Source organism: Conger conger, chromosome 4, assembly GCF_963514075.1.
Source record: "Conger conger chromosome 4, fConCon1.1, whole genome shotgun sequence".
NCBI lineage: Eukaryota > Metazoa > Chordata > Actinopteri > Anguilliformes > Congridae > Conger > Conger conger.
In genome coordinates this window covers 70,714,144-70,739,143 of record NC_083763.1, presented here as the reverse complement: position 1 = coordinate 70,739,143, position 25,000 = coordinate 70,714,144, and the positions used below count along the sequence as shown (strand labels likewise).

Here is a 25,000-nt window from a genome sequence, read left to right as displayed (position 1 = left end):
CCGCGTTTTATAATCGTTGTTGTTCACTGGATGTAATTTCCGGATTCACATTTCATAAATCACGATCATGAATTTATTCTTAATTCCCCATTATCTAAATAATACATTAATGTCTTACAAATGGTGAATATGTAGACTATGCGTAGACTTGAATAAAAATAACACGTTATATATCATTTCAATGATATCAAAGATATTTAAAGTTTATTTGAAGAACGCATTTGTTAAACGGATTCCTCCTTTCGGTATTGTGCAAAAATAAATGCGTTGAGGTTGACATTAATACCTCATTAAGCATTTTCATTTCCTCTTTTTAAATAACAGTTATTTAGTATAATGCCCTTCTTCGGTTATAATTCATATCATGTGTATAGAATTCATTGATTCCAGTAGGTCAGAACCTTCATTAAACGAGCTTTATTTGAGTAATCGCATTTTCCCTTGCACACCCCTCAAATATTCCTCATATTGCTGTGCGCGAAAATGTTTTTAGATAAAAATTAAGACAAATATTTCTCTATCAGGCACGGAGCCACGGGCCGAGCCTGTGGACTTCTCAATATTTTCCAAATTTAGCTACGGGGGAATTTAATAACGTGGCAAGTATGTGGAATTGGCCTTCTTTTTGGACTTTAGCACTGTTATTCGGTCTCATTACATCTGCAGGGATGTGTACACAATGAGCACATATCCAACTGCGAGTGGGTTTCCATCGGTCGCTGTGAAAACGTGAGATGGGCAGAATCTAAGTGTGTTTATTTGGCAGAGGGGAATTCGGGGATATGTTGCTAAAAAGATACTTTGTGTAAACTGTGCGCCGTTCTCTCCTTCGTTTTTATGCTGACATGATTTAATGTGTGTGTTTAATTTAATGCTATTTTAGTTTGCCTGTAGTCTCCCTCCAAAATAGATGGTGTAGAATTTAGATTTTTCTTCATTTTAATTGCATTTAAAAATTCATAATGTGCTTTGTTCTGGTTCCATCTTTAAAAAAGTAAATTGTTTAAATATTTATACGTTTTGTTTTATGTTTGTCAGAAGGCCTTCTGAAAGTGTTTTCCATGTTTTTCTTTTTAATTGCCTTTGCTCAATATTAATTATTGTTATGGATGTAATATATTTATTTAAAACAATATTTGTATTCATGTAATTATTTATTAGCCAAGCACAATTAATAATGACCTTTTCAATATAATTAAATCCAGATGAATTGTGAACTACCTTCAGAAAAAACACATTTCTGATAATTTTACACATCATTAGTCTTTTAGCAATTTTAGTTTGATACTTCTTATTTTTTTATTTTTAGGATGTCAGCCAATTTTATCCATAAGTCACTCGTATTCATAAATCACTGATGTTCTGTTGATGTTATGTATGTAATATTTCTATTTTAAAATAAAAAATTTTTTTTGTTAAACCCCGAAGAACCACAAATTAACACAGATATAATGTATTACATTTTTAAAAATGTAATTCCTTTCAAGTGATACATTTTCTGGTAATATCAATCATTTATTTATTCAAGTGCATTGAGGTTTCATTTCAGATGGGGACATCACTGCTCTAGCAAAACCCTGTCCTGTTTCCTAAATGCAAGTCTGTGTGTCCGTGTGTGTCCATATGTGTGCATAAGTGTGTGTGCATGCATGTGTACGTGTGTGTCTGTGTATAATCATGCGTGTGTGTATTTGTGCGTGTGTGTACATGGGTGTATGTGTGCGTGTAGACACATACGTGTTTTTATATGTGTGCGTGTGTGTATAATCATACATGTGTGTATATGTATACGTGTGTGTACATGTGTGTATAATTATACGTGTGTGTATATGTGTGCATGTGTGTACGTGAGTATATGATCATATGTGTGTGTATATGTGTGTGTGTGTACATGAGTGTACGTGAGTATATGATGATATGTGTGTGTATGTGTGTATAATCATATGTGTGTATACGTGTGCGTGTGTGTATAATCATGTGTGTGTATATGTGTGCGCGTGTGTATAATCATGTGTGTGTATATGTGTGCGCGTGTATAATCATGTGTGTGTATATGTGTGCGCGTGTGTATAATCATGTGTGTGTATAATCATGTGTGTGTATATGTGTGCGCGTGTGTATAATCATATGTGTGTATATGTGTGCGCGTGTGTATAATCATATGTGTGTATATGTGTGCGCGTGTGTATAATCATATGTGTGTATATGTGTGCGCGTGTATAATCATGTGTGTGTATAGTCGTGTGTGTGTATGTGTGCGCGTGTGTATAATCACGTGTGTATATGTGTGCGCGTGTGTATAATCATATGTGTGTATATGTGTGCGTGTGTATGTTCGTGTGTGTATATGTGTGCGCGTGTGTATGATCATGTGTGTGTATGAGATCCATGCCTCAGGGTTTTCTGTGCGGCGCTGGGGAAGCCATGTTGGTGTGTTTGTGTTCACTGAGCGTCCCTGTGTGACAGCAGCACTGAGACATAAGAGCAACATGTAGGCCCTACACAGGCCCACACCAGTGACACAGGGAAGGACAGCGCTGTAGAGAGGGAGAGAGAGAGGGAGAGAGAGGGAGGAACAGAGAGAGACGTTAACCAGCTCCTGGAGGAGGTGGTCTGGCAGTGACTCATGAGCGTGCTGTCCTTTCATCAGAGAGGTGCTTTCTCTCTCTCCCTCCCTCCTTTTCTCTCTCTCTCCCTCTCTCCCTCAGTCTCTCTCTCTGTATCTGTACATTTCTCTGGCTTGATGTTCGTGTGGTGTTCGGTCTGCGGCGGGTTCATATCCGCTGTGTTCCTCAGCCCTGGGTACCTCTTTCAGGGGCGCTGTCCGCTCAGTCCAGTTACAGTGCAGAACCACATCGCCAACGTTTTTCTTTTCATCTATCTACAATCCAAAAATGTGTTTAACAAACCCGGTCAACGCCAGCGCCTTGGCGAATCTCACCGGTGCCCTCCTGACTTAAAAAAAAATTTTTTTTAACGTGTTCGCTTCAAGGCCTTGCAGCTATTCTCTGGAAAACGACAAAACGAAAAACAAAGCAAAAGCTAAACAAAAGCGGGGAGGAAAAAAAACCGAGAAAAAAAAAAAACGTGATTCACATGTGGTCTCCTCAAACACGCGGTCGGGCGGGATCTCTGGGTGACCTCCCCAGCCCGTCCCTGATGAGCAGAAAAATAAAATAAAAGGGAAAAACAGTGCCAAGCCACCCACTCAAAGTACACAAGCCCGGGACGTTTCAAGGAAAACGTTTCAAAGGAAAAGTTTTCTCCCAAATTTACACTAAATGAGTGTTGACTAACCCCCCCCCCCCCCCCCCCCCCCCCCCCATCCGTTTCGGAGACTGCCGCTGGGGTCAGCCGGGGCCGTGCGTTCTCGCTGGGGCCCCCCGTTTGATTCCCGGGCTGGCTGTTTTTGTAGCCCGTGTGAAGGCTTAATGAAAAATCCCCTTCTGATTATGCCCTGGGCTCCCATAATCCACCTGAGTCTCGACACATAGCGCGCTTATTGGAAAGATTGTTGCACTTGTAACCGTAGGTGTGCTTAAAGCCGCGAAAACATTATCGCAGGACGGATCTGGCGGGGGCTCCTCGCCGGGTGGAGAGAGTCCCGCCCTGGCTGTTTTTAGGGAGCCAGAGCCTGGAACTCCGCCGCACCACCGGGGTTTTTCCCACCGTCTGACAAAATGGCCGCCCGCAGGGTCGCCGCGGTTACGCCAGTAATGCGTCCGACTCGGTCTTTCTGTCCTCTTCGACACGACAGACTGCATTCCCCGTATCAGGGTTTCCCATCCGTTTTCCTTCCACTTTCCTCACTTACAGAATCTCACAGCTCTCCCAATATCAGAACTGAGCGATATCCTGATGTCAGCAGTAGGCCTAAATGTTCTTTCGAGATTTGAATAAAGCTGTATATGCATTTGAATTTTTAGTTGAGATTTGGATTTGTTTATTTAAGCTTTTTTTTCAAATTCATTTGCATTTACAGTTTTTAAAAGATTTTTTGCCTTGTATCCATATAATGACATTCTTTATGTCCACCTCGGTCATAGGAATGAATGCTATAATGATATATGTATGTAATTCATAAAAATGAGAGAGGCGTTGGAAGATTGTGCATATAACGTAACATAACGTAACCTAACATAAGGTAATGGTGAGAACAGCCATTCATCCCGTATCAAGCCTGGTCTTGAAAACCCCCAGTGTTTCTGCCTCCACTACTAGCAGGCTATTCCACACATTGACCACTCGCTCATAACTCTTATCTTTTATACATGGAATCAATCTGGTTGCCCTACTCTGAACCTTTTCCAGTACCTCTATACATCTTGGCCATCAGATGAAGTGGCCAGTCAGTAATGACCTGAAATACCATACACAGCAGCCCTAAGGCTTAAGGCAGTAATATTGATAAAGTGCTTGTCCTCCATATCTGCCCATAGTCTTCTCAGTTATGCTGTTCATCGACAGACAAACAGAAGGACAGCCAGGCACTCAGGGGTGTTGACATAACCTCTGTGCCGGGTATCTGTTGAAATTAGCTGCAGAGTTAAGTGCTAATGGCTGCTCCACACCTGTGGGCTGTTTTATTTCAGTTATTTCCACCCTGGGCTGGTGCCCTCAGCTCCTCAATGAGTGGCTGTCTGCTGAACCAGTCGGGTTTGATCTGGTTCGATCCAGTCTGGTATGGTGGTAATATCTGATGCCCTCCCCCCGTGGTGGCGATGGCAATAAAAACAGCGGAGGAGATTAATGTTTAATTGCCGATTTGGTTTGTTATGGTGGTGGTAGGTATGGCTATAAAAACAGAGGGATAATATGATTGTGCAATTGCCCAACCAGTTTGATCTGGTTTAATCCGGTTTATTATGGTGGTGGTAGCAATAGCTATAACAACAGGGGGAGAAGATGAATGTGTAATTGCCCAACCAGATTGATCTGGCTTGATGTGGTTTGATCTGGTTTGTTGTGGTTTTATGTGGTTTGATCTGGTTTGTTATGGTGGTGGTAGCGATGGCTATAAAAACAGGGGGAGGAGATAAGTGTGTGATTGCCCAACCGGTGTAATCTGGTTTAATTTGGTTTGATATGGTTTGATCTGGTTTAATCTGGCTTGTTACAGTGGTGGTAGCAATGGCTATAGAAACAGGGGGTGGAGATGAGTGTGTAATAGCCCAACCAGTTGAATCTGGTTTGATGTGGTTTGATTTGGTTTGATGTGGTTTTATGTGGCTTGTTATGGTGGCGGTAGCGATAGCGATGGCTATAGAAAACAGGGGGTGGAGATGACTGTGTAATTGCCCAACCAGTTGAATCTGGTTTGATGTGGTTTGATGTGGTTTGATGTGGTTTGATGTGGTTTGATCTGGTTTGTTATGGTGGCGGTAGCGATAGCGATGGCTATAGAAACAGGGGGTGGAGATGACTGTGTAATTGCCCAACCAGTTGAATCTGGTTTGATGTGGTTTGATGTGGTTTGATGTGGTTTGATGTGGTTTGATCTGGTTTGTTATGTGGCTGGTAGCGATAGCGATGGCTATAGAAACAGGGGTGGAGATGACTGTGTAATTGCCCAACCAGTTGAATCTGGTTTGATGTGGTTTGATGTGGTTTGATGTGGTTTGATCTGGTTTGATCTGGTTTGTTATGGTGCGGTAGCGATAGCGATGGCTGCAGAAACAGGGGGAGGAGATGAGTGTGTAATTGCGTACTTAGGGCTGAGGCAGCGGTGGTCTCCTGGGGCCGCTGTGATAAATGGCCTCTGGAGTGGGTGATGACGAGAGCCGGGCCCCGGGGCCGGGGGAGGGGGGGCCGAGAGGAGGAGGGAGGAGACAAGGTCGCCCACCGCCATGACCCTGTCTGAACTTTGACCCCTGGTGATTACCGGGGGCGACAGGAACGAAATGCCCACAGCCTCCTCTTCTCCTTCCTGCTCCTGAGTTCAGCTGCTACTTCTCTCTGGGAGGGACCCCCCTCCCCCGTCAGAAAGTGGCTGGATATTCAGTGAACATCTTTAAAATAAATATATTTTAAAATATATTTTCTGTTAATTTCTGTCTTGTTCTGTCTGTGCTGTTGTTGTTCGCTTATGCTAGCGTTCTGTTATTGCCCCCCACCCCCCACACAGGGTTGTCCATCTGCGGACACAACTGCCTGCTGACGGCCGAGTGGATGTCAGCCAGTAAGATCGTCTGCAGGGTGGGGCCGGCCAAGGATGATAAGGGCGAGATCATCGTCACCACCAAGTCCGGGGGCAACGGCACCTCCACCGTGTCCTTCAAGCTCCTGAAGACGGAGAAGATCGGTGAGGAGGAGGACTGGGAGGCTGTCAGCACTGGGTCTCTCTCTCTCTCTCTCTCTCTCTCTCTCTCTCTCTCTCTCTCTCTCTCTCTCTCTCTCTCTCTCTGTCTGTGTCTCTCTCTCCTCCTCTGTTTGTCTCTCTGTCTTTCTCTGTCTCTCTGTCTCTCTGTCTCTGTCTCTGTCTCTGTCTCTGTCTCTGTCTCTCTCTCTCTCTCTGTCTCTCTCTGTCTCTCCTTTTCTCTCTCTCTCGTGGTTATTTCCGGGTTGAGCTGCAGCTGCTGTTGTGTGGTGTGCAGGTATCCTGGACCAGTCTGCAGTATGGGTGGAGGAGATGAACTACTACGACATGAGAACCGACCGGAACAAGGGCATCTCTCCTCTGTCCCTGCGGCCCGCCAATCCGCTCGGCATCGACATCGACAAGTACGTGCACCCATACAGTGTGCAAACACACACACACACACACACACACTCACACACACACACACACACACACACACCCATTCACAAACACACACACATACACTCACACACACACCCATTCACAAACACACACACACACTCACACACACACACACACACACACACACCCATTCACAAACACACACACATACACTCACACACACACATACACTCACACACACGTGCACACACACGTGCACACACACATACACTCACACACACACATACACACACACACACACACAAATACACTCACACACACACACATACACTCACACACACACACATACACTCACACACACACACACCCATTCACAAACACACACACATACACTCACACTCACGCATACACTCACACACACGTGCACACACACATACACACACACACACACACACATACACTCACACACACACACACACACCCATTCACAAACACACACACATACACTCACACACACACACCCATTCACAAACACACACACACACTCACACACACACACACACACATACACTCACACACACGCACACCCATTCACAAACACACACACATACACTCACACACACACACCCATTCACAAACACACACACACACACCCATTCACAAACACACACACATACACTCACACACACACACACACACACACACACACACACACACACACACACACATGGATGCACGCACACACGCACGTATACACGCACGCCCAGACGCACTCTCGCGCACACACACACATGCATGTACACACACACACACGCACACACACCGGACACACCCCAGCAGTACCCAGCATTCCTGCTCCACTCCCCTGATTGCTTCCAGCAACTCTGGATTAGGGGAAAATTAAGAGCTGGTTTGCAGAGCCGCAATGAGGGGGCAGTGTGTGCAGTCCCAGGGTCCCCCTCCGCATAGACAGGCGGGCGGGGAAACTGCGTCTCTTTGAGCCCATATGTGATGGATTAATGGGGCTTGTTCCTCTCCCCGCCCACACTGCTTGTCTGTCATTTAGCAGTGTAAACAAGGGCAAATCGCATTGTTCTGTGAAATGTGTCTGGGGTTACTGGTCTGCGCTGGGGAGTCTCCCTCTCCAGACGTGGAACACACACACACAAGCACACACTGCAGTTCATGCGACTTTAGCATGATTAGCATGATCCATGAACGTACAAACAGTGCATATGCACACAGTGGTTCATTAATACAATTAATTGAAAAAGTGTAAGTACTCAGACACAAACACACACACACACACACACACACACATGCCCCTTGCCTGTGACTCATGAGCAGGATCAGCAGGCCTGTAGGTTCAAACCACACAGAGAGGGTGCGGGCGGAAATCAGGGTCTGGTGTTCCTGTGCGACAATAGGCTCTGTTTTAAGAGCTGGTGGGCGTATGATAGCCACACAATAACCATGTACCACAGTAAACAAACCCAACGCAGCCTCGGTGTGTCTGATACAGCTGCTGCGGGACTGTCATTAAGCACTATTTTTACTGTCTCAAACAACATCAGTCACTGACAGACCTCATCTCCTGGAGGCTGAATTAACACACTCATATTTCACATGTCTGGGAAAGCGGTGCGGAGCTACCTTGGGCCCGTTAATCGCTTACAAATGTGATATTTCGGGTTGAAGCAAACGGCGGAATCAGCCGCGCGGAGACGTCTCTCTCCCGACTGCAGGGTCCTCGTCTCTCTGTAATCCGGTCTTGGCCGGAGACGTGCCCCAGAGACATGGCCTGTTTGCCGTTTTTTTTTTTCCCCTCCGCGATCGCGTGCCGGTTTTCCGTGCGCGGCTCTCTGGCGGTTACCTGCGAGGGTTCGAGGGTGGAACCGCAGAGCCGGGGTCAACGCCGGCTGGAACGGGGCTCCACTGATCCCTGATGATGAATGGGCCTAATCGAGGCCTGACACCCCCGCTCGGCGATGAGTCAGCGGCGGTCCGCAGCTTGTGTTTATGGAGGAGGGCCATACCATCGACACAGCGGAGGGGGGGGAGGAGGGGGTTGTGGATGTTTCACTGAATGCTGAAGGATAACAGTAAGGAGTTTGCATAAATGCACGGCGCACTAGCCCTGGCTAACATCTAATGCTTTGGAGGCGGTCGAGTCGGTTTTTCGAGGTCTCGGTTTTGACAGGGGCGTAATTGGAGTGTAATCGGGTCCGTTCTTGTTGTCCTGCTCGAGGTCGTGTTCCCGACTCTGTCGCTGACGTTCTCGTAACCGGTGACTTAATGAATTATTCACGCAGTCAGCAGCGTAGCGCACTCCGTCCGGATCGATCACGTTTGTTTAGCGCTGCGGGAGGCCGGTTATTCTGCATGTACGCCCACTGTCACTCGCTTCTGTCAGAGCGTTTAAAGAGAGCGAATTAGCCTTGCGTTGCCTTACCCTGCAGCTCAAACCCTTCATTCGTAACGCAAACTCAGACGCGCACAGCCCTCTGAGTGAACGAGCTGACCGGAAGGACTGAAACACACCTTCTGTCCAAAATGTTCCCCTTTCTGGGCGGAACACGCGGGGATCCCATCACCCCTGGTCACCCCATCCCTGCGCCCTTACACACCCCCTTTGAGTGGGGTCATACTCACCCCCACTGTTGAGAAGAAGCCTTTTCACTGGCCACTGGTTGTGGATTTACCTGTCTCTATTCTTTCATCACCCCCTTTTTAAAAAAAAATTTTTTTTTTAGTGGAGAGTTTTTTTTCCTACTCTACCTTTGTGTCTTCGATGCTGCCCCTTGGGAGTTTTGGGTGGGGGGACTGGAGGAGGGCTGCCAGGGTTTCCAAGGCCCCCCAAAAAACCGCCGCCAGTCAACAGAGGGAATTAGAGATTCCTGCATGGGTACCTGTCTCCCTGAGTCACTGTGGAGGAGGGTGTGTGCTGAGGAAAGTGATGCGGTGCTGGTCTAGGAACGCGCTCGGACATCTTTCTGACAGATGGTCAGGTCGCCCCTACCTGAACGGGACGGGGGACTCCCCCGTCACCGCGTCACCGTGTCTGGAAATGGTTCTCCGCGCTGGTAATCCACACTGCAGTTCCCTCGTCTGTTTGAACCGATTCTCCTGCCCTTTGTACAGGCCGAGGGTCTGACCACAGAGATGTACACCGCCGTCTCTGAGTGAGCGGCAGGAAGTGATGCGTACGAGTGTTTATGCCCAGGGTTTCTGCATATGGGCCACCAATGGAGATTCGTTGGCTCTTTTCGTGTTTATATATGTGTGGCTGTGAGATAAAAGGGTCAGAAATGCATTACTAATCCGCCCTTACCTAAATAGAATTTAATTTAATTTAATATAGCACTTATATAGCTCTTTTCTCACCAGCCAGCAACTGAAAGCGCTTTGCAGTTACGAGGATCGAATAAAATGACTTTTAAAAATGTACAGTTCTGTGAAATAATCTAGGTTTACAAAACATTGTCCAAACCAAAATCATGATACTTTTCGTTCCCCAAAATGGAATGATTTTGGAAGGCTCTCCTCCCGTGACCTGGGACAGGCTTTGCCCAAACACACACTCCCACGTCCTTCCTAAGAACACGTTCATCAGCGATCGTTCTGGGAGATACGGTGTACCGTACGCGGCCAAACCCCTGGTAATGGAGGGGGAGCTGAAATCGCCCCTGCGTCTGACGGTCCGCCCGAAAACCCCCCAGGGGTTTCCACGGGGGTGCCGCGGTGCGGAAAGCAGCCGGGGCAGCGTCACGGGCACCAACGGCGTGGTTACCGCGGCGATAACATCGCCCTCGCGCTGCGTTCCCACAGCTGGGGCAGATGGGCCCGTCAGCAGCTAATGGAGCCTGTGATGTCAGGGTGGGGGTGCGGGGAGAGTGGAGGGGCAGTAGGACATTGGGAGGGGGAGAGTGGAGGGGTGGTAGAGCATTGGGAGGAGGAGAGCAGAGGGGTGGTTGAGTGTTGGGAGCGGGTGGGGGGTAGGGGTGGGGGTAGGGGTGGTTGAGCGTTGGGAGCGGGTGGGAGCGGGTGGGGGATAGGGGTGGGGGTAGGGGTGGTTGAGCGTTGGGAGGGGGAGAGCAGAGGGGTGGTTGAGTGTTGGGAGGGGGAGAGCAGAGGGGTGGTCGAGCGTTGGGAGGGGGAGAGCAGAGGGGTGGTCGAGCGTTGGGAGGGGGTCACGGCGGCGGGCTGGGTTGTGCACGGGTCATTAGTGCGGATCAAACCGCGTGTAAACGCTGGGCCGGGCCGGCTAATGATGAGAGAGCTCCACTGCCTCCCCGAGCGCCAGGGACGTTTCTTCCCACGGAACGGCCTCCGCCAGCCTGGTCTCACACTGCCCCCTGCAGGACAGCTTCATACTGCACTGCAGGAATACACACGCACACGCACACGCACACTCACACGCACACGCACACGCACACTCACACACACACACACACACACTCACGCACACGCACACACACACGTACACACACATGCACACGCAGGCATACACACACACATACACACACACACACACACGCACACACACACACACGCACACACATAGGCATACACACACAGATGCACACACACACATAGACATACACACACGCACGCACATAGGCATACACACACACATACACACACACACACACACACACACACGCACACACACACACACACACGCACACACATAGGCATACACACACACATACACACACACACACGTAGGCATACACACACACACACACGCAGACACGCAGGCATACACACATACACACACGCACCCACACGTAGGCATACACACACACACACACACATAGGCACACACACACATAGGCATACACACACAGACGCACACACACATAGACATACACACACACAGGCACGCACGCACATATGCATGCACACACACACGCACACACATAGGCATACACACACACACACGCACACACATACATAGGCAATACACACACACACACACACTGGCATACACACAGGCATACACACACACACACACACATAGGCATACACACACATGCACATACACACACACACACACACATGCATACACACACTCACATAGGCACACACACGCACACGCACACACATAGGCATAGGAATATAGGAATACACATACACGCACAAACCCACTGCTGCTGTCTACAGTTTAACAAGAGCTGTCCTGTGTGTGTCTGTGTGTATTCGTGAGTGTGTTTGTGTCTGTGTGTGCTCCTATGTGTGTGACACCATGTGTATGTGTGTGCAAGTGCGTGTACGTGTGTGAGAGACATACAATGTGTTTGTAAGTGTGAGTGTGTATATGCGTGTGTGTGTGCATGTGTGTGTGTATTTCTGAGTGCGTTTGTATGTGTGAGAGACAGTGTGTTTGTGAGTGTGTGTGTATGTGTATGTGTGAGAGAGTCACAGTGTGATTGTGAGTGTGTGTGTGTGTGTGTGAGAGAGTCACAGTGTGATTGTGAGTGTGTGTGAGAGTCACAGTGTGTTTGTGAGTGTGTGTGTGTGTGTGTGTGTGTGTGTGTGTGTGTGTGTGTGTGTGTGTGTGGGAGAGTCACAGTGTGTTTGTGAGTGTGTGTGTGTATGTGTGTGTGTGAGAGAGTCACAGTGTGTTTGTGAGTGTGTGTATGTGTGTGCGAGAGAGTCACAGTGTGATTGTGAGTGTGTGTGAGAGTCACAGTGTGTTTGTGAGTGTGTGTGTGTGTGTGTGTGTGTGTGTGTGTGTGTGTGAGAGAGTCACAGTGTGTTTGTGAGTGTGTGTATGTGTGTGTGAGAGTCACAGTGTGTTTGTGGGTGTGTGTGTGTGTGTGTGTGTGTGTGTGGGAGAGTCACAGTGTGTTTGTGAGTGTGTGTGTGTATGTGTGTGTGTGTGTGTGTGTGTGTGTGTGTGTGAGAGAGAGTCACAGTGTGTTTGTGAGTGTGTGTGTGTATATGTGTGTGTGGGAGAGTCACAGTGTGTTTGTGAGTGAGTGTGTGTGTGTGTGTGTGTGTGTGTGTGAGAGAGTCACAGTGTGTTTGTGAGTGAGTGTGTGTGTGTGTGTGTGTGTGTGTGAGAGAGTCACAGTGTGTTTGTGAGTGTGTGTATGTGTGTGTGTGAGAGTCACAGTGTGTTTGTGAGTGTGTGCGTGTGAGTGTGTGTGTATGTGTGTGTGTGGGAGAGTCACAGTGTGTTTGTGAGTGAGTGAGTGTGTGTGTGTGTGTGTGTGTGTGTGGGGGAGAGTCACAGTGTGTTTGTGTGCCCAGTGAGCCTCTGTTGAGTGATTGCTGGGTGATTGTTTTATTAAGTCACATTTGTGGAGATTTTATCCAGGCCAGGGCTGTGGTTTAGACATGTCGTGCCGTGCCGGGCAGGGTTTGAGTTAGGAGCTTTCTTTCTACCCTGTGGAGCGAGCTCAGTGCCCTGTTTAAATACGGAGACCGTGTCCGGTCCCTGCCTTTTCATCACACACAGGCGCGGATTCAGCGAACATTCGTCTTTAACTTTCACCACAGTGCTACTCTTCCTCTTTACAGGCACAGACCGCGGCGTTAAGTTTGGCCCGGCCCGAACCGAGCTGTCAGAAAAGTGATTTTCCTCAGGGAGAGTGGGCGCTCGCGTGTGTGTGCACGTCAGAGTTAAGAAACACACACGTGAGTGAATCCAGGCTATGGAGTCATCTGTCCGTGCAGCCAGGCGGGCTGTGGACCCGTCCTTTCCAGGCCTTTACTGGCGTCGGACTCCTATTGGCCGGCGGGCGTATCTGCTGCCGGGTGATTGGCTGGCCCGCCCGTGAGCCAGGGGACAGTGCGCCTGCTGCTTCTGCAGTTGTTGCTATAAACATCGGCGCAAAGTTGTGGCACGTGGGCGTGCGGAGGTCACGGGGTCGTCGTCCATTCCAACCGGCTGACTATTCGAGTGTTTCCTCGCAGCTGGGGGTTCCCAGATTGGACCAGAGTGTCCAGTTGTGAAATTATTTTGTGTCCTTTATGAGTCATTGGTTGAGATTTGACCGTTGGTTTGTAATGGATCTCTTCCGTTTCCACGGTTACACTTCCCCCCCCCCCCTTCTTCACCCCACACTCTCACTTGATGATCAAGCTTCAACTGCGAACCCCAGACTTCACCTACGTGTGCGCCGTTTTTGACAGAATTCGAAACCCGCCAACCCGACCTCACGCACGTCCATCTGCGAGTCGGTATTGTATGGGTGCGTGAAATAGAATTTACCAGATTGCATTCCCATGGCCATAATCACCATAACAACTTTTTCGAGAATGTGTCACTGCAGCCCGTGGGTTTGATCTGTTTGGAAATGTTTGCCGCATGTCGGTGTGGCTGTGTACAGATGGCGAGACATTCACTGTACACAAAAGCCCCGGGCCAAACGAGACGCGACTGTCCAAGGCCTCCACGCCTGTCCAAGGCTTCACGTCTCTCTGTGTAAACCTCCGGGATAATTTCGAAAAGATGTCGATTCGGCGCGTTTGGATTGGGTTTCCGTGAAGGCTGTTGGTTCCTGAGGCAGTTTGAGTGTAGGCTGCGGGGTTCGTAGGCTTGGTAGAGTGTTGGTCTTTGTGTGAAGTGATTCACTGGCCTCTCCGGCCTGGAGCTTTGACACCGGGGGCATTAGAAGGTGTGGAAAGTGTCCGTCAGGGACGGCGGAGGTAGAGTTGTTAGAGAAGGCCGTTTGTGTGAGGAGGGATAGTGACATCACTCAGCCTGTCTCTCCAGTGATCTGTGGAGGGCTGAGGAGCCCATCAGGCTCTCCAGGACTTACCCCAAACAATATATCTATTTATTCCTATCACTTTTATATATACTATATATATAAATATATAAATATACTATATGTGGAAAATAAATCACATTCTGAGAAAGCAAACAACTTGGGCATTGGTTAACAGCAAAAATAAAAGGGTGCAAATGTTCCTCACAATCAGTCTGATGTCAACAAGTATATTCTTATTCATGAATTTCTATTCACATTTTATTCACATTTCACAGTATAAAGCTAGTGATGTTCGGGTGAGTTTTTTTGGGTCTGTTTTTTCCCCCTTTGCGCAGAAGGTCACGGTTGTTTTGGAGAAACTTCAGCGAACCCTTTGTGCTCTTGTCTCCAGATCGAAGGTCCCCCAGAAGGACCTGGAATCCATGTTTCCTGGAATGAGCGGAGACTTCACCAGCGAAAACTTCTCCGCCACCTGGTACCTGATAGAGAACCACTCCGCCACCAGGCAAGTTCCAGAACCTTCTGAAGACGCACACCAGTCTTACCCTGATCCTTGCTGGTTACGTAATTGAACAGCAAATTATTAGTTTTGCATTATGTTGCTGTTGATTTGCCACAATTCATAGTTCAGATAAAACCAGTTGAAAATGCCCCTGGTTTTGAGGAATCCTTGCCTTTAACTGTTGTGAGACTTTAACTGAACTCGGTCACACAAGGACCTCCCAGCCTTCTTCTACAGACCCCCAGTTCTCCTCCTCACCCTCCTTTTACACTTTATTTAACCCAGATAACAGGAACCAAGCGTAGCGCTAGCCCCAGTGTTTTGGTTAACGTGCAAATGTTTTTTCCTCAGAGGAAACTCTTGATTTGGTCCCAAAATGACTTTCCTGAGAGAACGTCACGACGTGTATAAACAAATATAAAAATTCCCGCAGGGCTTGTTGCCAGGTAACAGGAAGCTGGCTGTACTTTTTATTACCTCGCTGAGTATCAAACACAAACATGGAATTGGCAGTTGACTGATGGCGAAAGAAGGTCCAGGTTAATGAATAGGCGAGTACGCTAAATGCTAAACACCACGTTCTACATGGGGGGTCCTGTGTGCCGTGTGCGTAGTTTCAGACCCTGTAATGGTGTAGCTGTTACTGCTGTCGCCTGAGAAAGATCCACTGTGACTGATTATGTCTGTTAACTCATACATTGAGGCCTGATTGGTTGGTGTAATGATGTTTTCTCATTCAGATGAAAGGCGGTAAAGAAAAAAATCCTGATAGCAGACAGGTCTTTTTTTTTATTTCTAAAGAAGATCGTTGATCTTTTTGAAATACGTGGTTGAATTCTGTGATTTAAAAAGCGCCCAAAAATATTTTTTTTTTAGCTGCAAGCAGTAATGTCAGGGGCCAAGCACCAAAGGTGGGCTGTAGGGCTTCGGTGAATGAAAACCTAATCCAAACACTGTCCATACCAACTTTGGTGTGTATTGGACGTAAGGGTACATCAGTAATAATTACTTTTTAAAATGTGAATAGATGTCGGGTTTATAGTGTTCAAAAATTAGTGTATCTAATTTTGAATATTCATATTTAATTTTCTTTATGAATCCTTTACTGGGGCTCCCGGGTGGCTCAAAGTTTTCAGCATAGTGTGAGCCAGGAGCATTTGCCCAGGTCGGTCTGAACGCTGGCAGAGGGGTTGCGCCCCGTCCCAGGTGTCTCTTGCTGGTTTGTTTGCATTGGCAGCAGAGGGGCCTTGGGGGCACTGCCACACAAACCAGTCTATCAGCCCTTTCCTCACTCATTTAAACAACCGCTGCAACACTTTCTAAACAATAAATGTACCCGTTTAAATCTCTCTCGCCACCCCTCCGTATGCCTGTACAGTCTTACAGGACTGCTTTGATGTAATTAGGATTTTCAATCAATAGCTCAGTCCCCCGTGCTCTGCTATCGTGTGAGTTTCACTGCACTTGTGTGTCAGTGTTGATATAATTTTGTGTTTGCACAAGTGTAAGAAAGCAGAAGGCCTGTATCCATCTTTCACACGCGGCGCGGGCCTGGCTTCACACAGGGCTGTCTGCCCTGCTGCCTGACAGACCACAGCACTGCTTCACACCTCCAACATGCCAGACCAGGGCTTCCTGAATGAAGCTCCCTCCCACTCCCTCTCTCTCTCTCTCTCTCTCTCTCTCTCTCTCTCTGTCGCTCTCCCCCTCCCACTCTCTCTCTCTCTCTCTCTCTCCCTCCCACTCTCTCTCTCTCTCTCTCTCTCTCTGTCGCTCTCTCCCTCCCACTCTCTCTCCCTCTCTCTTTCTCTCTCCCTCTTTCTCTTCCTCCCTCTCTTGCTCTCTCTCTCTCCCTCTCTCTCTCTCCCTCTTTCAATTTCAAAATGCTTTATTGGCCTGACATACTTTTATAAATACTGCTAAAGCATATATACAGAAATATAGGAAAACATTAGAACTTGAATGCAGACAGCAGTCTAGTTTTTCACACTCTCACTCCCTCTCCCTCTCCCTCTCCCTCTCTCTCTCTCTCACTCTCTGTCTCCCTCCCTCCCTCCCTCACACTCTCTCTCCCTCCCTCCCTCCCTCACTCTCTCTCTCCCTCTCTCTCCCTCACTCTCTCCCTCCCTCACTCTCTCTCTCCCTCTCCCTCTCCCTCCCTCACTCTCTCTCCCTCCCTCCCTCTCCCCTCTCTCTCTCTCCCTCCCTCCCTCTCTCTCACTCTCTCTCTCTGCAGTTTTGACCAGCTGCGTATAGCGGCACAGAACCTGAGGAAACAGGCCAATAAGAAGAACGAGGGCAGCCTGGCCTATGTGAAGGGGGGTCTCAGCACCTTCTTCGAGGCGCAGGACGCCCTGGCAGGTGAGTGTCCCGGGCCAGGGGGCAGGAAGGGGGCTGTGCTTCATTTAATTTGGGGCGTCTCTTCTTATGGGCATGGCTCAGGCAGTAAGAGCAGTCGTCTGGCAGTCGGAGGGTTGCCGGTTCGATCCCCCGCCCGGGCTGTGTCGAAGTGTCCCTGAGCAAGACACCTACATAAACCCCTAAATGCTCCTGACGAGCTGGTCGGTGCCTTGCATGGCAGCCAATCACCGTTGGTGTGTGAGTGTCTGTATGAATGGGTGAATGAGAAGCATCAATTGTGCAGCGCTTTGGATAAAGGCGCTATATAAATGCCAACCATTTACCATTTATGGGGTTGGGAGAGTGCAGGGGTGAGGTCATTTCCTCCTGAGGGTAAATTTGTGCCCCCGACTGGTTCCTCCGCCTGAGTTCCCCACTAGCCTGGTTCATCATCATCATCATCATCATCATCATCGTAATGATCAGCGTCATACACTGTTAGCACACAGCCAATCACAGCACACTTCAGCTCCCATATGGCACAATTGCTCTAGCACACAGCCAATCACAGACAATGTCTTTCAGCCCAATGTTTCCTCTGTTAACTTCCCTTTCAGCGAGGTCTGTGGAGGAACCCAGCAATCAGAACCGTGGTCTTTAGCTGTTCCGAGTTTAGCCTCAGAAAAATAAGCCCTTCTAAAAGACATCATTTCATATAGTGCGCTATTGCTGAAAGCAATTCAAGTGTTGAGTTTCTTTTGCATTTCTTTTGACAAGAAAAAGCTTCACACATATTTTACCCATTCGTAAGCTGTGTTTAGGGGGTGGAAATATGGGCACATAGCTGGGTTTTTAAACAGGAACCAGCCACTCAATCTTTTAGCCTTCTTAAAGCTCGGAATCCTGACATGTGCCTCCGTCTTTATGCCAGTGACAGGGTTTCTCCTTACACGTGTGTGTGTGAGTGTGTGCGTGTGTGCGTGTGTGTGTGCGTGTGTGTGAGAGAATATAAGCTGTGTCTGTGTGTGTGTGTGTGTGTGTGTGTGTCTGTGCATGTCTGTGCGTGCGTGTGAGCGTGTGTGTGTGAGAATATAAGCTGTGTGTGTGTGCGTGCGTGTGAGCGTGTGTGTGTGAGAGAATATAAGCTGTGTGTGTGTGTGTCTGTGCATGTCTGTGCGTGCGTGTGAGCGTGTGTGTGAGAGAATATAAGCTTTTAGTGTGTGTGTGTGTGTGTGTGTGTTTGTGTGTGAGAGACTATAAGCTTTTAGTGTGTGTGTGTGTGTGTGTGTGTGAGAATATAAGCTTTGTGTGTGTGTGTGCGTGCATGAGGCAGAGCCAGCATGTGTGTACCAGGGAGAATGTTTCAGATGGAGCCTGTGTGTGTGTGTGTGTGTGTGTGTGTGCGCGTGTGTGTGAGTATGTGGGTGTGTGTGGGTGTGTGTGGGTGTGTGTGGGTGTGTGTGAGTGTGTGTGTGTGTGTGTGTGTGTGTGTGTGTGTGTGTGTGTGTGTGTGCGTGCGTGCGTGCGTGTGTGTGTGTGTGTGTGTGTTTTTGAGACAGTGAGATCAGACGTGTTGGCGGGTGTGTGTGAGAGAGTGTGTGTGTGTGTGTGTGCGTGCGTGTGTGTGTGTGTGTTTGAGACAGTGAGATCAGACGTGTCGGCGGGTGTGTGTGAGAGAGTGTGTGTGTGTGTGTGTGTGTGTGTGTGAGTGTGTGTGTGTGTGTTTGAGACAGTGAGATCAGACGTGTCGGCGGGTGCGTGCGTGACGCTGTGACAGTTACCTACAGCTCCGGGCCCCTCGTCTGTGCTGCGTGACGGAGCTGGGGCCCGCGTCTGGGGCCTGCGTCTGGGGCCCGCGTCTGGGGCCCGCGTCCCCCATTGCCTCATGTTGACTTTAGCTACGCTAATATGGCTAAAGAAAATAGTTATCGGAAACGCCGGCCTAATTAGCAGCAGCGTCTCACACGCGTTTCCACGCCGCCCCGGCTAAATAGGCCTTCTCCACGGGGCCGGCCGCGTTCACGTCAGAGCGGATTGTGGGCTTTTGCGTTATTTTCTTTTTTTGGGGTTTGATTGAGGAGGATAATTTGCGCCGCGTCGGGGGGGAGAGAGCGGACTCCAGGGCTGAGGTTTACAGCGGAGGTCCCGGCCAAACACAACACGGGTCATTTATCTTCATTACACCAGCATCGGCTCGCCTGCATCACCACAGCCAGGCTCCAGCTCGCCCCCTGCTGGCCCCTGTGTGTACTGCGCTCTCTCCCCTCTTAGCCTCAGGGGACCTTACAGAGGCAGTGCGTACACACACACACACACACACACACACAGACTCATATACACACACACACACTCATACACACACATACACACACGCACACACACACCACACGCTCACACACTCACACACATACTCATTCACATACACACACACACACTCATACACACACACACACACTCATTCACACACACACAGTCATACACGCACACACACACACTCATACATACACACTCGTACATATACACACACACACAGTCATACACACCACACGCTCACACACACACACACACACACTCACGCATACTCACCAACACGCGCACACACACATACTCATTCACACACTCATACACACACACTCACACTCGCACACACGCACACACACACCACACGCTCACACTCACACACACACACACTCACGCATACTCACCCACACGCACACACACACCACACACTCACACAAACTCACACACAATCACACACACACTGCCAGGTCAGGTAGCACAGATCAATTGTTCACGTTGTCATTCAATTTTTTCTTTTGTCTGTTTATACACAAATCCCACCGTAGACTGTTGGTTATTTCCCCTTTTTTTTTTTTTTTTTTTTCTTTCACTGTTTATAATTTTTTGTTTTTATTATTATTTCAGAATTATTATTATTGCTTTCCGGTTGTTTGCGCGCAAAGTCAGAGCTGTGTTTTCATTGTTATCCGAAAACAACAAACCAAATATACACAGCTGCTGAACACAATGTGTGCCGGTTAATAACGGTGATAAGATTTTTTTTTCATTCGTTATTTTTTTTTAAATATGAATATTGGGAACAATGTGGCTGGTTTTCACTGAGCGTGCTCAGCAGGTCCTCCCTGATTGGGCCTGGGGAAGGCTGGGAGAAGCGGTGGAGCCTTCCGTCTTGCTGGGGTTTGGGACGGTCTGCGGCTCCTCGTTAGCCGTTAGCCACATCCGCTACCACAGGGAGGCTGGGCCGCTGAGGCTGGAATGCAGGCACGCCGCACTGCTGCGTTTTCACAACGCCAGATGAGTCACTTCATCAGCGCGTGTGTGTGTGTTGCCGTCTTAAAATTGCCACATTGGCTTATTTTGCTCTGTTTTTGCTTGTTTTTGTGTATTCCTGTTCTGCTGTTTAGCTGCTCATAATGTCACTAGCGGTCTCCCATGTTCACGTTCACACAACAGTGCAGCTCCTAACAGGGCAGGAACGAAAAACTAACTTTTTTTTTTGTTCACTGGACACAGTGGCTGTTGTATCCCACTATTCACTGTCCGATTTCACCCTTTTACCAGACAACTAGGTGTTTAGGACAGAACAGGACCTCCAAGTGAAGGGAGGTTACCTACCAACGTGACTGGTTGAGTAGACATTACATTACATTACATTATTGGAATTTGGCAGACGCTCTTATCCAGAGCGACGTACAGTTGATTAGACTTAGCAGGAGACAATCCTCCCCTGGAGCAATGCAGGGTTAAGGGCCTTGCTCAAGGGCCCAACGGCTGTGCGGATCTTATTGTGGCTACACCGGGATTAGAACCACGGACCTTGCGTGTCCCAGTCATTTACCTCAACCACTACGCTACAGGCCGCCCTGTAGACAAACTTAGCAGCCACGGATAAAATTCTCCAGCATTCGGCCGGTTTCTGGTGTTAATTCCGCACCCCGGTTCGGGTTCCCCTCTCTCAGTATCGTCCACCAGACCGGCCCCCCTGACGCACAGACACACACCGGGCCCTTCCTCCCTGCCTGGGGCCGTCCAGGGATTCGCCTGTGTAGGTATTAATGCTGCTCCGCTGGTTTCTCTGGAGGTTGGAGGGCTGTGTGTCCCTCCCTCCCTCCTCCCCCATCTCCTGCAGCGCAGCCCGGGCCAAACCAAACAGCCCCGGCCCGGTCCAGCCCGGTTCCCGACCCGCTTTAAGGGCTGTGAAAACGAGCAGGTTTGGAGAAGATGGCTGAAGGGCTGTGCGTTCTCATCAGCCCCCTGCTGCAATAGTGTCTTAGAGCTAATGACTCTGCGACTCTCCCAAAACCCCGCCAAACCCCGTTAGTGTTTTGGGCATCTGCCAGGGGAGCGTTTTAGGCCATTCCCGGACAGGACCTGGAATCTTGGAGGGTGGAATTTCTGTTAAGAGAAACGAAAAACACTCGGCGAGGGTGTAGTATGACGTTTCGGGTAACGGTCGAGAAAAAGCTTAGCCGGAAACATTTTCTGGTCACTCGGTTACAGTGACCATGGAAACACGGTGGCTCTGTGTCCCTGGCAGCGTTTTTTAACAGGGGAAGGGGTGACGTTGGTGTGTGCTATAGGGTTCTTTTGCTCTTACTAAAACAGAAACCTATTTTTCATGCCTCCAGCAGGTTTCTGAGGGAGGGTGATTCATGAGAGCTGGGTGTTTGGGGTTATGCTGGGTCGGGTCAGGCTGGGGGTCTGGGGTTTGGGGGTCTGGTAAGGTCGGTCTGCGTGCTGGTCTGACTGCTCTGCCAGGGCTCATTGCGCTTGACTGGGCCGGAAGCTCGTTATGTCCTCACCGGTAAGGTTCCTGTTTCCAGAACCTTCTGTCAGGATTTAATGAGTCTCATTAATTTGCTTTCTTGATTTCCGTTGGTTTGAGTGGACTTTGCCCTGGTGAGAGTGATGCTGGGGATGCTAATGAATACCAGTGTAAGGGCTGCTTCGCCAGGGGAAGGGGTGGTGAGACTTTTAAAATGAAGCACAGGAAAGGACACGCGTACAAACATCCGAACCCCCACTTCTCCCTGCACTTGTACTGACACACAGACACACACACACACACACACAGACTCACACACACACACACACACACACACACACACACACAACCCTCCCACAGGCGCTCACACACACACACACACACACACACACATAGACTCACACACACACACACACACACACACACACACACACACACACACACACTCTGCAGCGGGGGCCAGACTGTGAGTAATGCGTCTCTTGCAGGTGTTCCACTCTGCTTGAGTAAAAACACACTCTGCTGCTGTCAGAGCGGAGCCCTATTTCACTCTGTTGTTTACAGCAGCACACTCAGAGGAGCTGCCTGGCCTCACTGTGTGGCAGTACAGCCTTAAATGTCACTGTGCTGTGTGCCTGAGCCTTAAATGTCACTGTGCTGTGTGCCTGAGCCTTAAATGTCACTGTGCTGTGTGCCTGAGCCTTAAATGTCACTGTGCTGTGTGCCTGAGTCTTAAATGTCACTGTGCTGTGTGCCTGAGCCTTAAATGTCACTGTGCTGTGTGCCTGAGCCTTAAATGTCACTGTGCTGTGTGCCTGAGCCTTAAATGTCACTGTGCTGTGTGCCTGAGCCTTAAATGTCACTGTGCTGTGTGCCTGAGCCTTAAATGTAACTGTGCTGTGTGCCTGAGCCTTAAATGTCACTGTGCTGTGTGCCTGAGTCTTAAATCTAACTGTGCTGTGTGACCTACACAGCCTTTAATCTAACTGTGCTGTGTGACCTACACAGCCTTTAATCTAACTGTGCTGTGTGACCTACACAGCCTTTAATCTCACTGTGCTGTGTGACCTACACAGCCTTTAATCTAACTGTGCTGTGTGACCTACACAGCCTTTAATCTCACTGTGCTGTGACCTACACAGCCTTTAATCTAACTGTGCTGTGTGACCTACACAGCCTTTAATCTCACTGTGCTGTGACCTACACAGCCTTAAATCTCACTGTGCTGTGTGACTGCACAGCCTTAAATCTCACTGTGCTGTGACCTACACAGCCTTAAATCTCACTGTGCTGTGTGCCTGAGCCTTAAATGTCACTGTGCTGTGCAGCTGTGCAGCAGTAGATCAAGGGTTCCCAAAGTGGTCGTGACCCCACATGGGGCCTTCTAATTTGAGGATGAGGTCACCTGAAAATTTTGGATGCAAAAAATATAACATTTTTCACTTGTCAAAATATGTGAGTGTAGCCTACTACATGTTGAACATCACAACAACCCAACTATAATGAAGCACAATGGATCGTGGGATATCGGTGTGTATGGGTGGGGTGTTGGGTCGTGTTGCTTAGTCAGACATCCGCAGGAGACGGGCAGGAGGTGAGCCTGCCCTGCAGGACAGCACAGGGCAGAGTTCCCTGTGCAGAGCAGAGCCCTGCAGGACAGCACAGGGCAGAGTTCCCTGCGCAGAGCAGAGCCCTGCAGGACAGCACAGAGCAGAGCCCTGCAGGACAGCACAGGGCAGAGTTCCCTGTGCAGAGCAGAGCCCTGCAGGACAGCACAGGGCAGAGCCCTGCAGGACAGCACAGGGCAGAGCCCTGCAGGACAGCACAGGGCAGAGCCCTGCAGGACAGCACAGGGCAGAGCCCTGCAGGACAGCACAGGGCAGAATTCCCTGTGCAGAGCAGGGCCCTGCAGGACAGCACAGAGCAGAGCCCTGCAGGACAGCACAGGGCAGAGCCCTGCAGGACAGCACAGAGCAGAGTTCCCTGTGCAGAGCAGAGCCCTGCAGGACAGCACAGAGCAGAGCCCTGCAGGACAGCACAGAGCAGAGCCCTGCAGGACAGCACAGGGCAGAGCCCTGCAGGACAGCACAGAGCAGAGTTCCCTGTGCAGAGCAGAGCCCTGCAGGACAGCACAGAGCAGAGCCCTGCAGGACAGCACAGAGCAGAGCCCTGCAGGACAGCACAGGGCAGAGCCCTGCAGGACAGCACAGAGCAGAGTTCCCTGTGCAGAGCAGAGCCCTGCAGGACAGCACAGAGCAGAGCCCTGCAGGACAGCACAGAGCAGAGCCCTGCAGGACAGCACAGAGCAGAGCCCTGCAGGACAGCACAGAGCAGAGCCCCCGCGCCCTGCTGCAGCCTCCACAGCCCGCGTCTCGCTCTCCCACCGCAGGATTCCACCCGGGCCGCTATCCAAACAGCCCGTCCAACAGCAATACGGGACCAGGTTACATCTAATAAGGCTGCGTTCGACTCCCCTCGCGGCGATAACTGCTCTCTTTGTCTCTCCGCTGTGTTCAGGAGCTCCACCACTAAGTGCCCCCCAACCCCCCCCAGCGGGAAAGGAGCGAGGGGAGTTTAAAAAGCAGGGGAAAAAACGCTAAAAAGAATTCGGTCACCTTGACCTGAGCGCGCGTGTGTAAATAAACCGACCGACACGCGGAAAGTGTAACTGCGATTCGTCAAGCGCTGCCGCCGCCCTGATTAATCATGTCGTTAATACTTTTCAGTGACGAGCGGGGGAAGGTATCGGGGAGGAGCCCCGTCTATCCGCCGGCGGTTACGCTACGCGCGCGCTCAGACAGACGTGCCGTGTGGGAGGAAGCTAGTCACCGCGGTCTTGACCGTCTACGTATGCAGGAAAGAGGAATCGTTTCCCGAATGTCCCAGACTTCAGCCGTGTTCTTCTTTCGGCGTTAGGGTTTGCCGGCTCTGGTTCTGTTGCAAAATGC

At 49.5% G+C, this 25,000-nt stretch overlaps 1 protein-coding gene across 1 annotated transcript in view; it reads left to right on the top strand.

Annotated features, from left to right (window-relative positions):
• The window catches only part of exoc2 (exocyst complex component 2), a 94,921-nt gene that overhangs the window by 16,783 nt on the left and 53,138 nt on the right, over positions 1-25,000 (top strand). Inside the window, 4 exon segments of the mRNA XM_061238666.1 lie at positions 6,125-6,301; positions 6,594-6,720; positions 14,816-14,929; positions 17,163-17,287. Coding sequence (XP_061094650.1) covers positions 6,125-6,301; positions 6,594-6,720; positions 14,816-14,929; positions 17,163-17,287 — 543 coding nt within the window.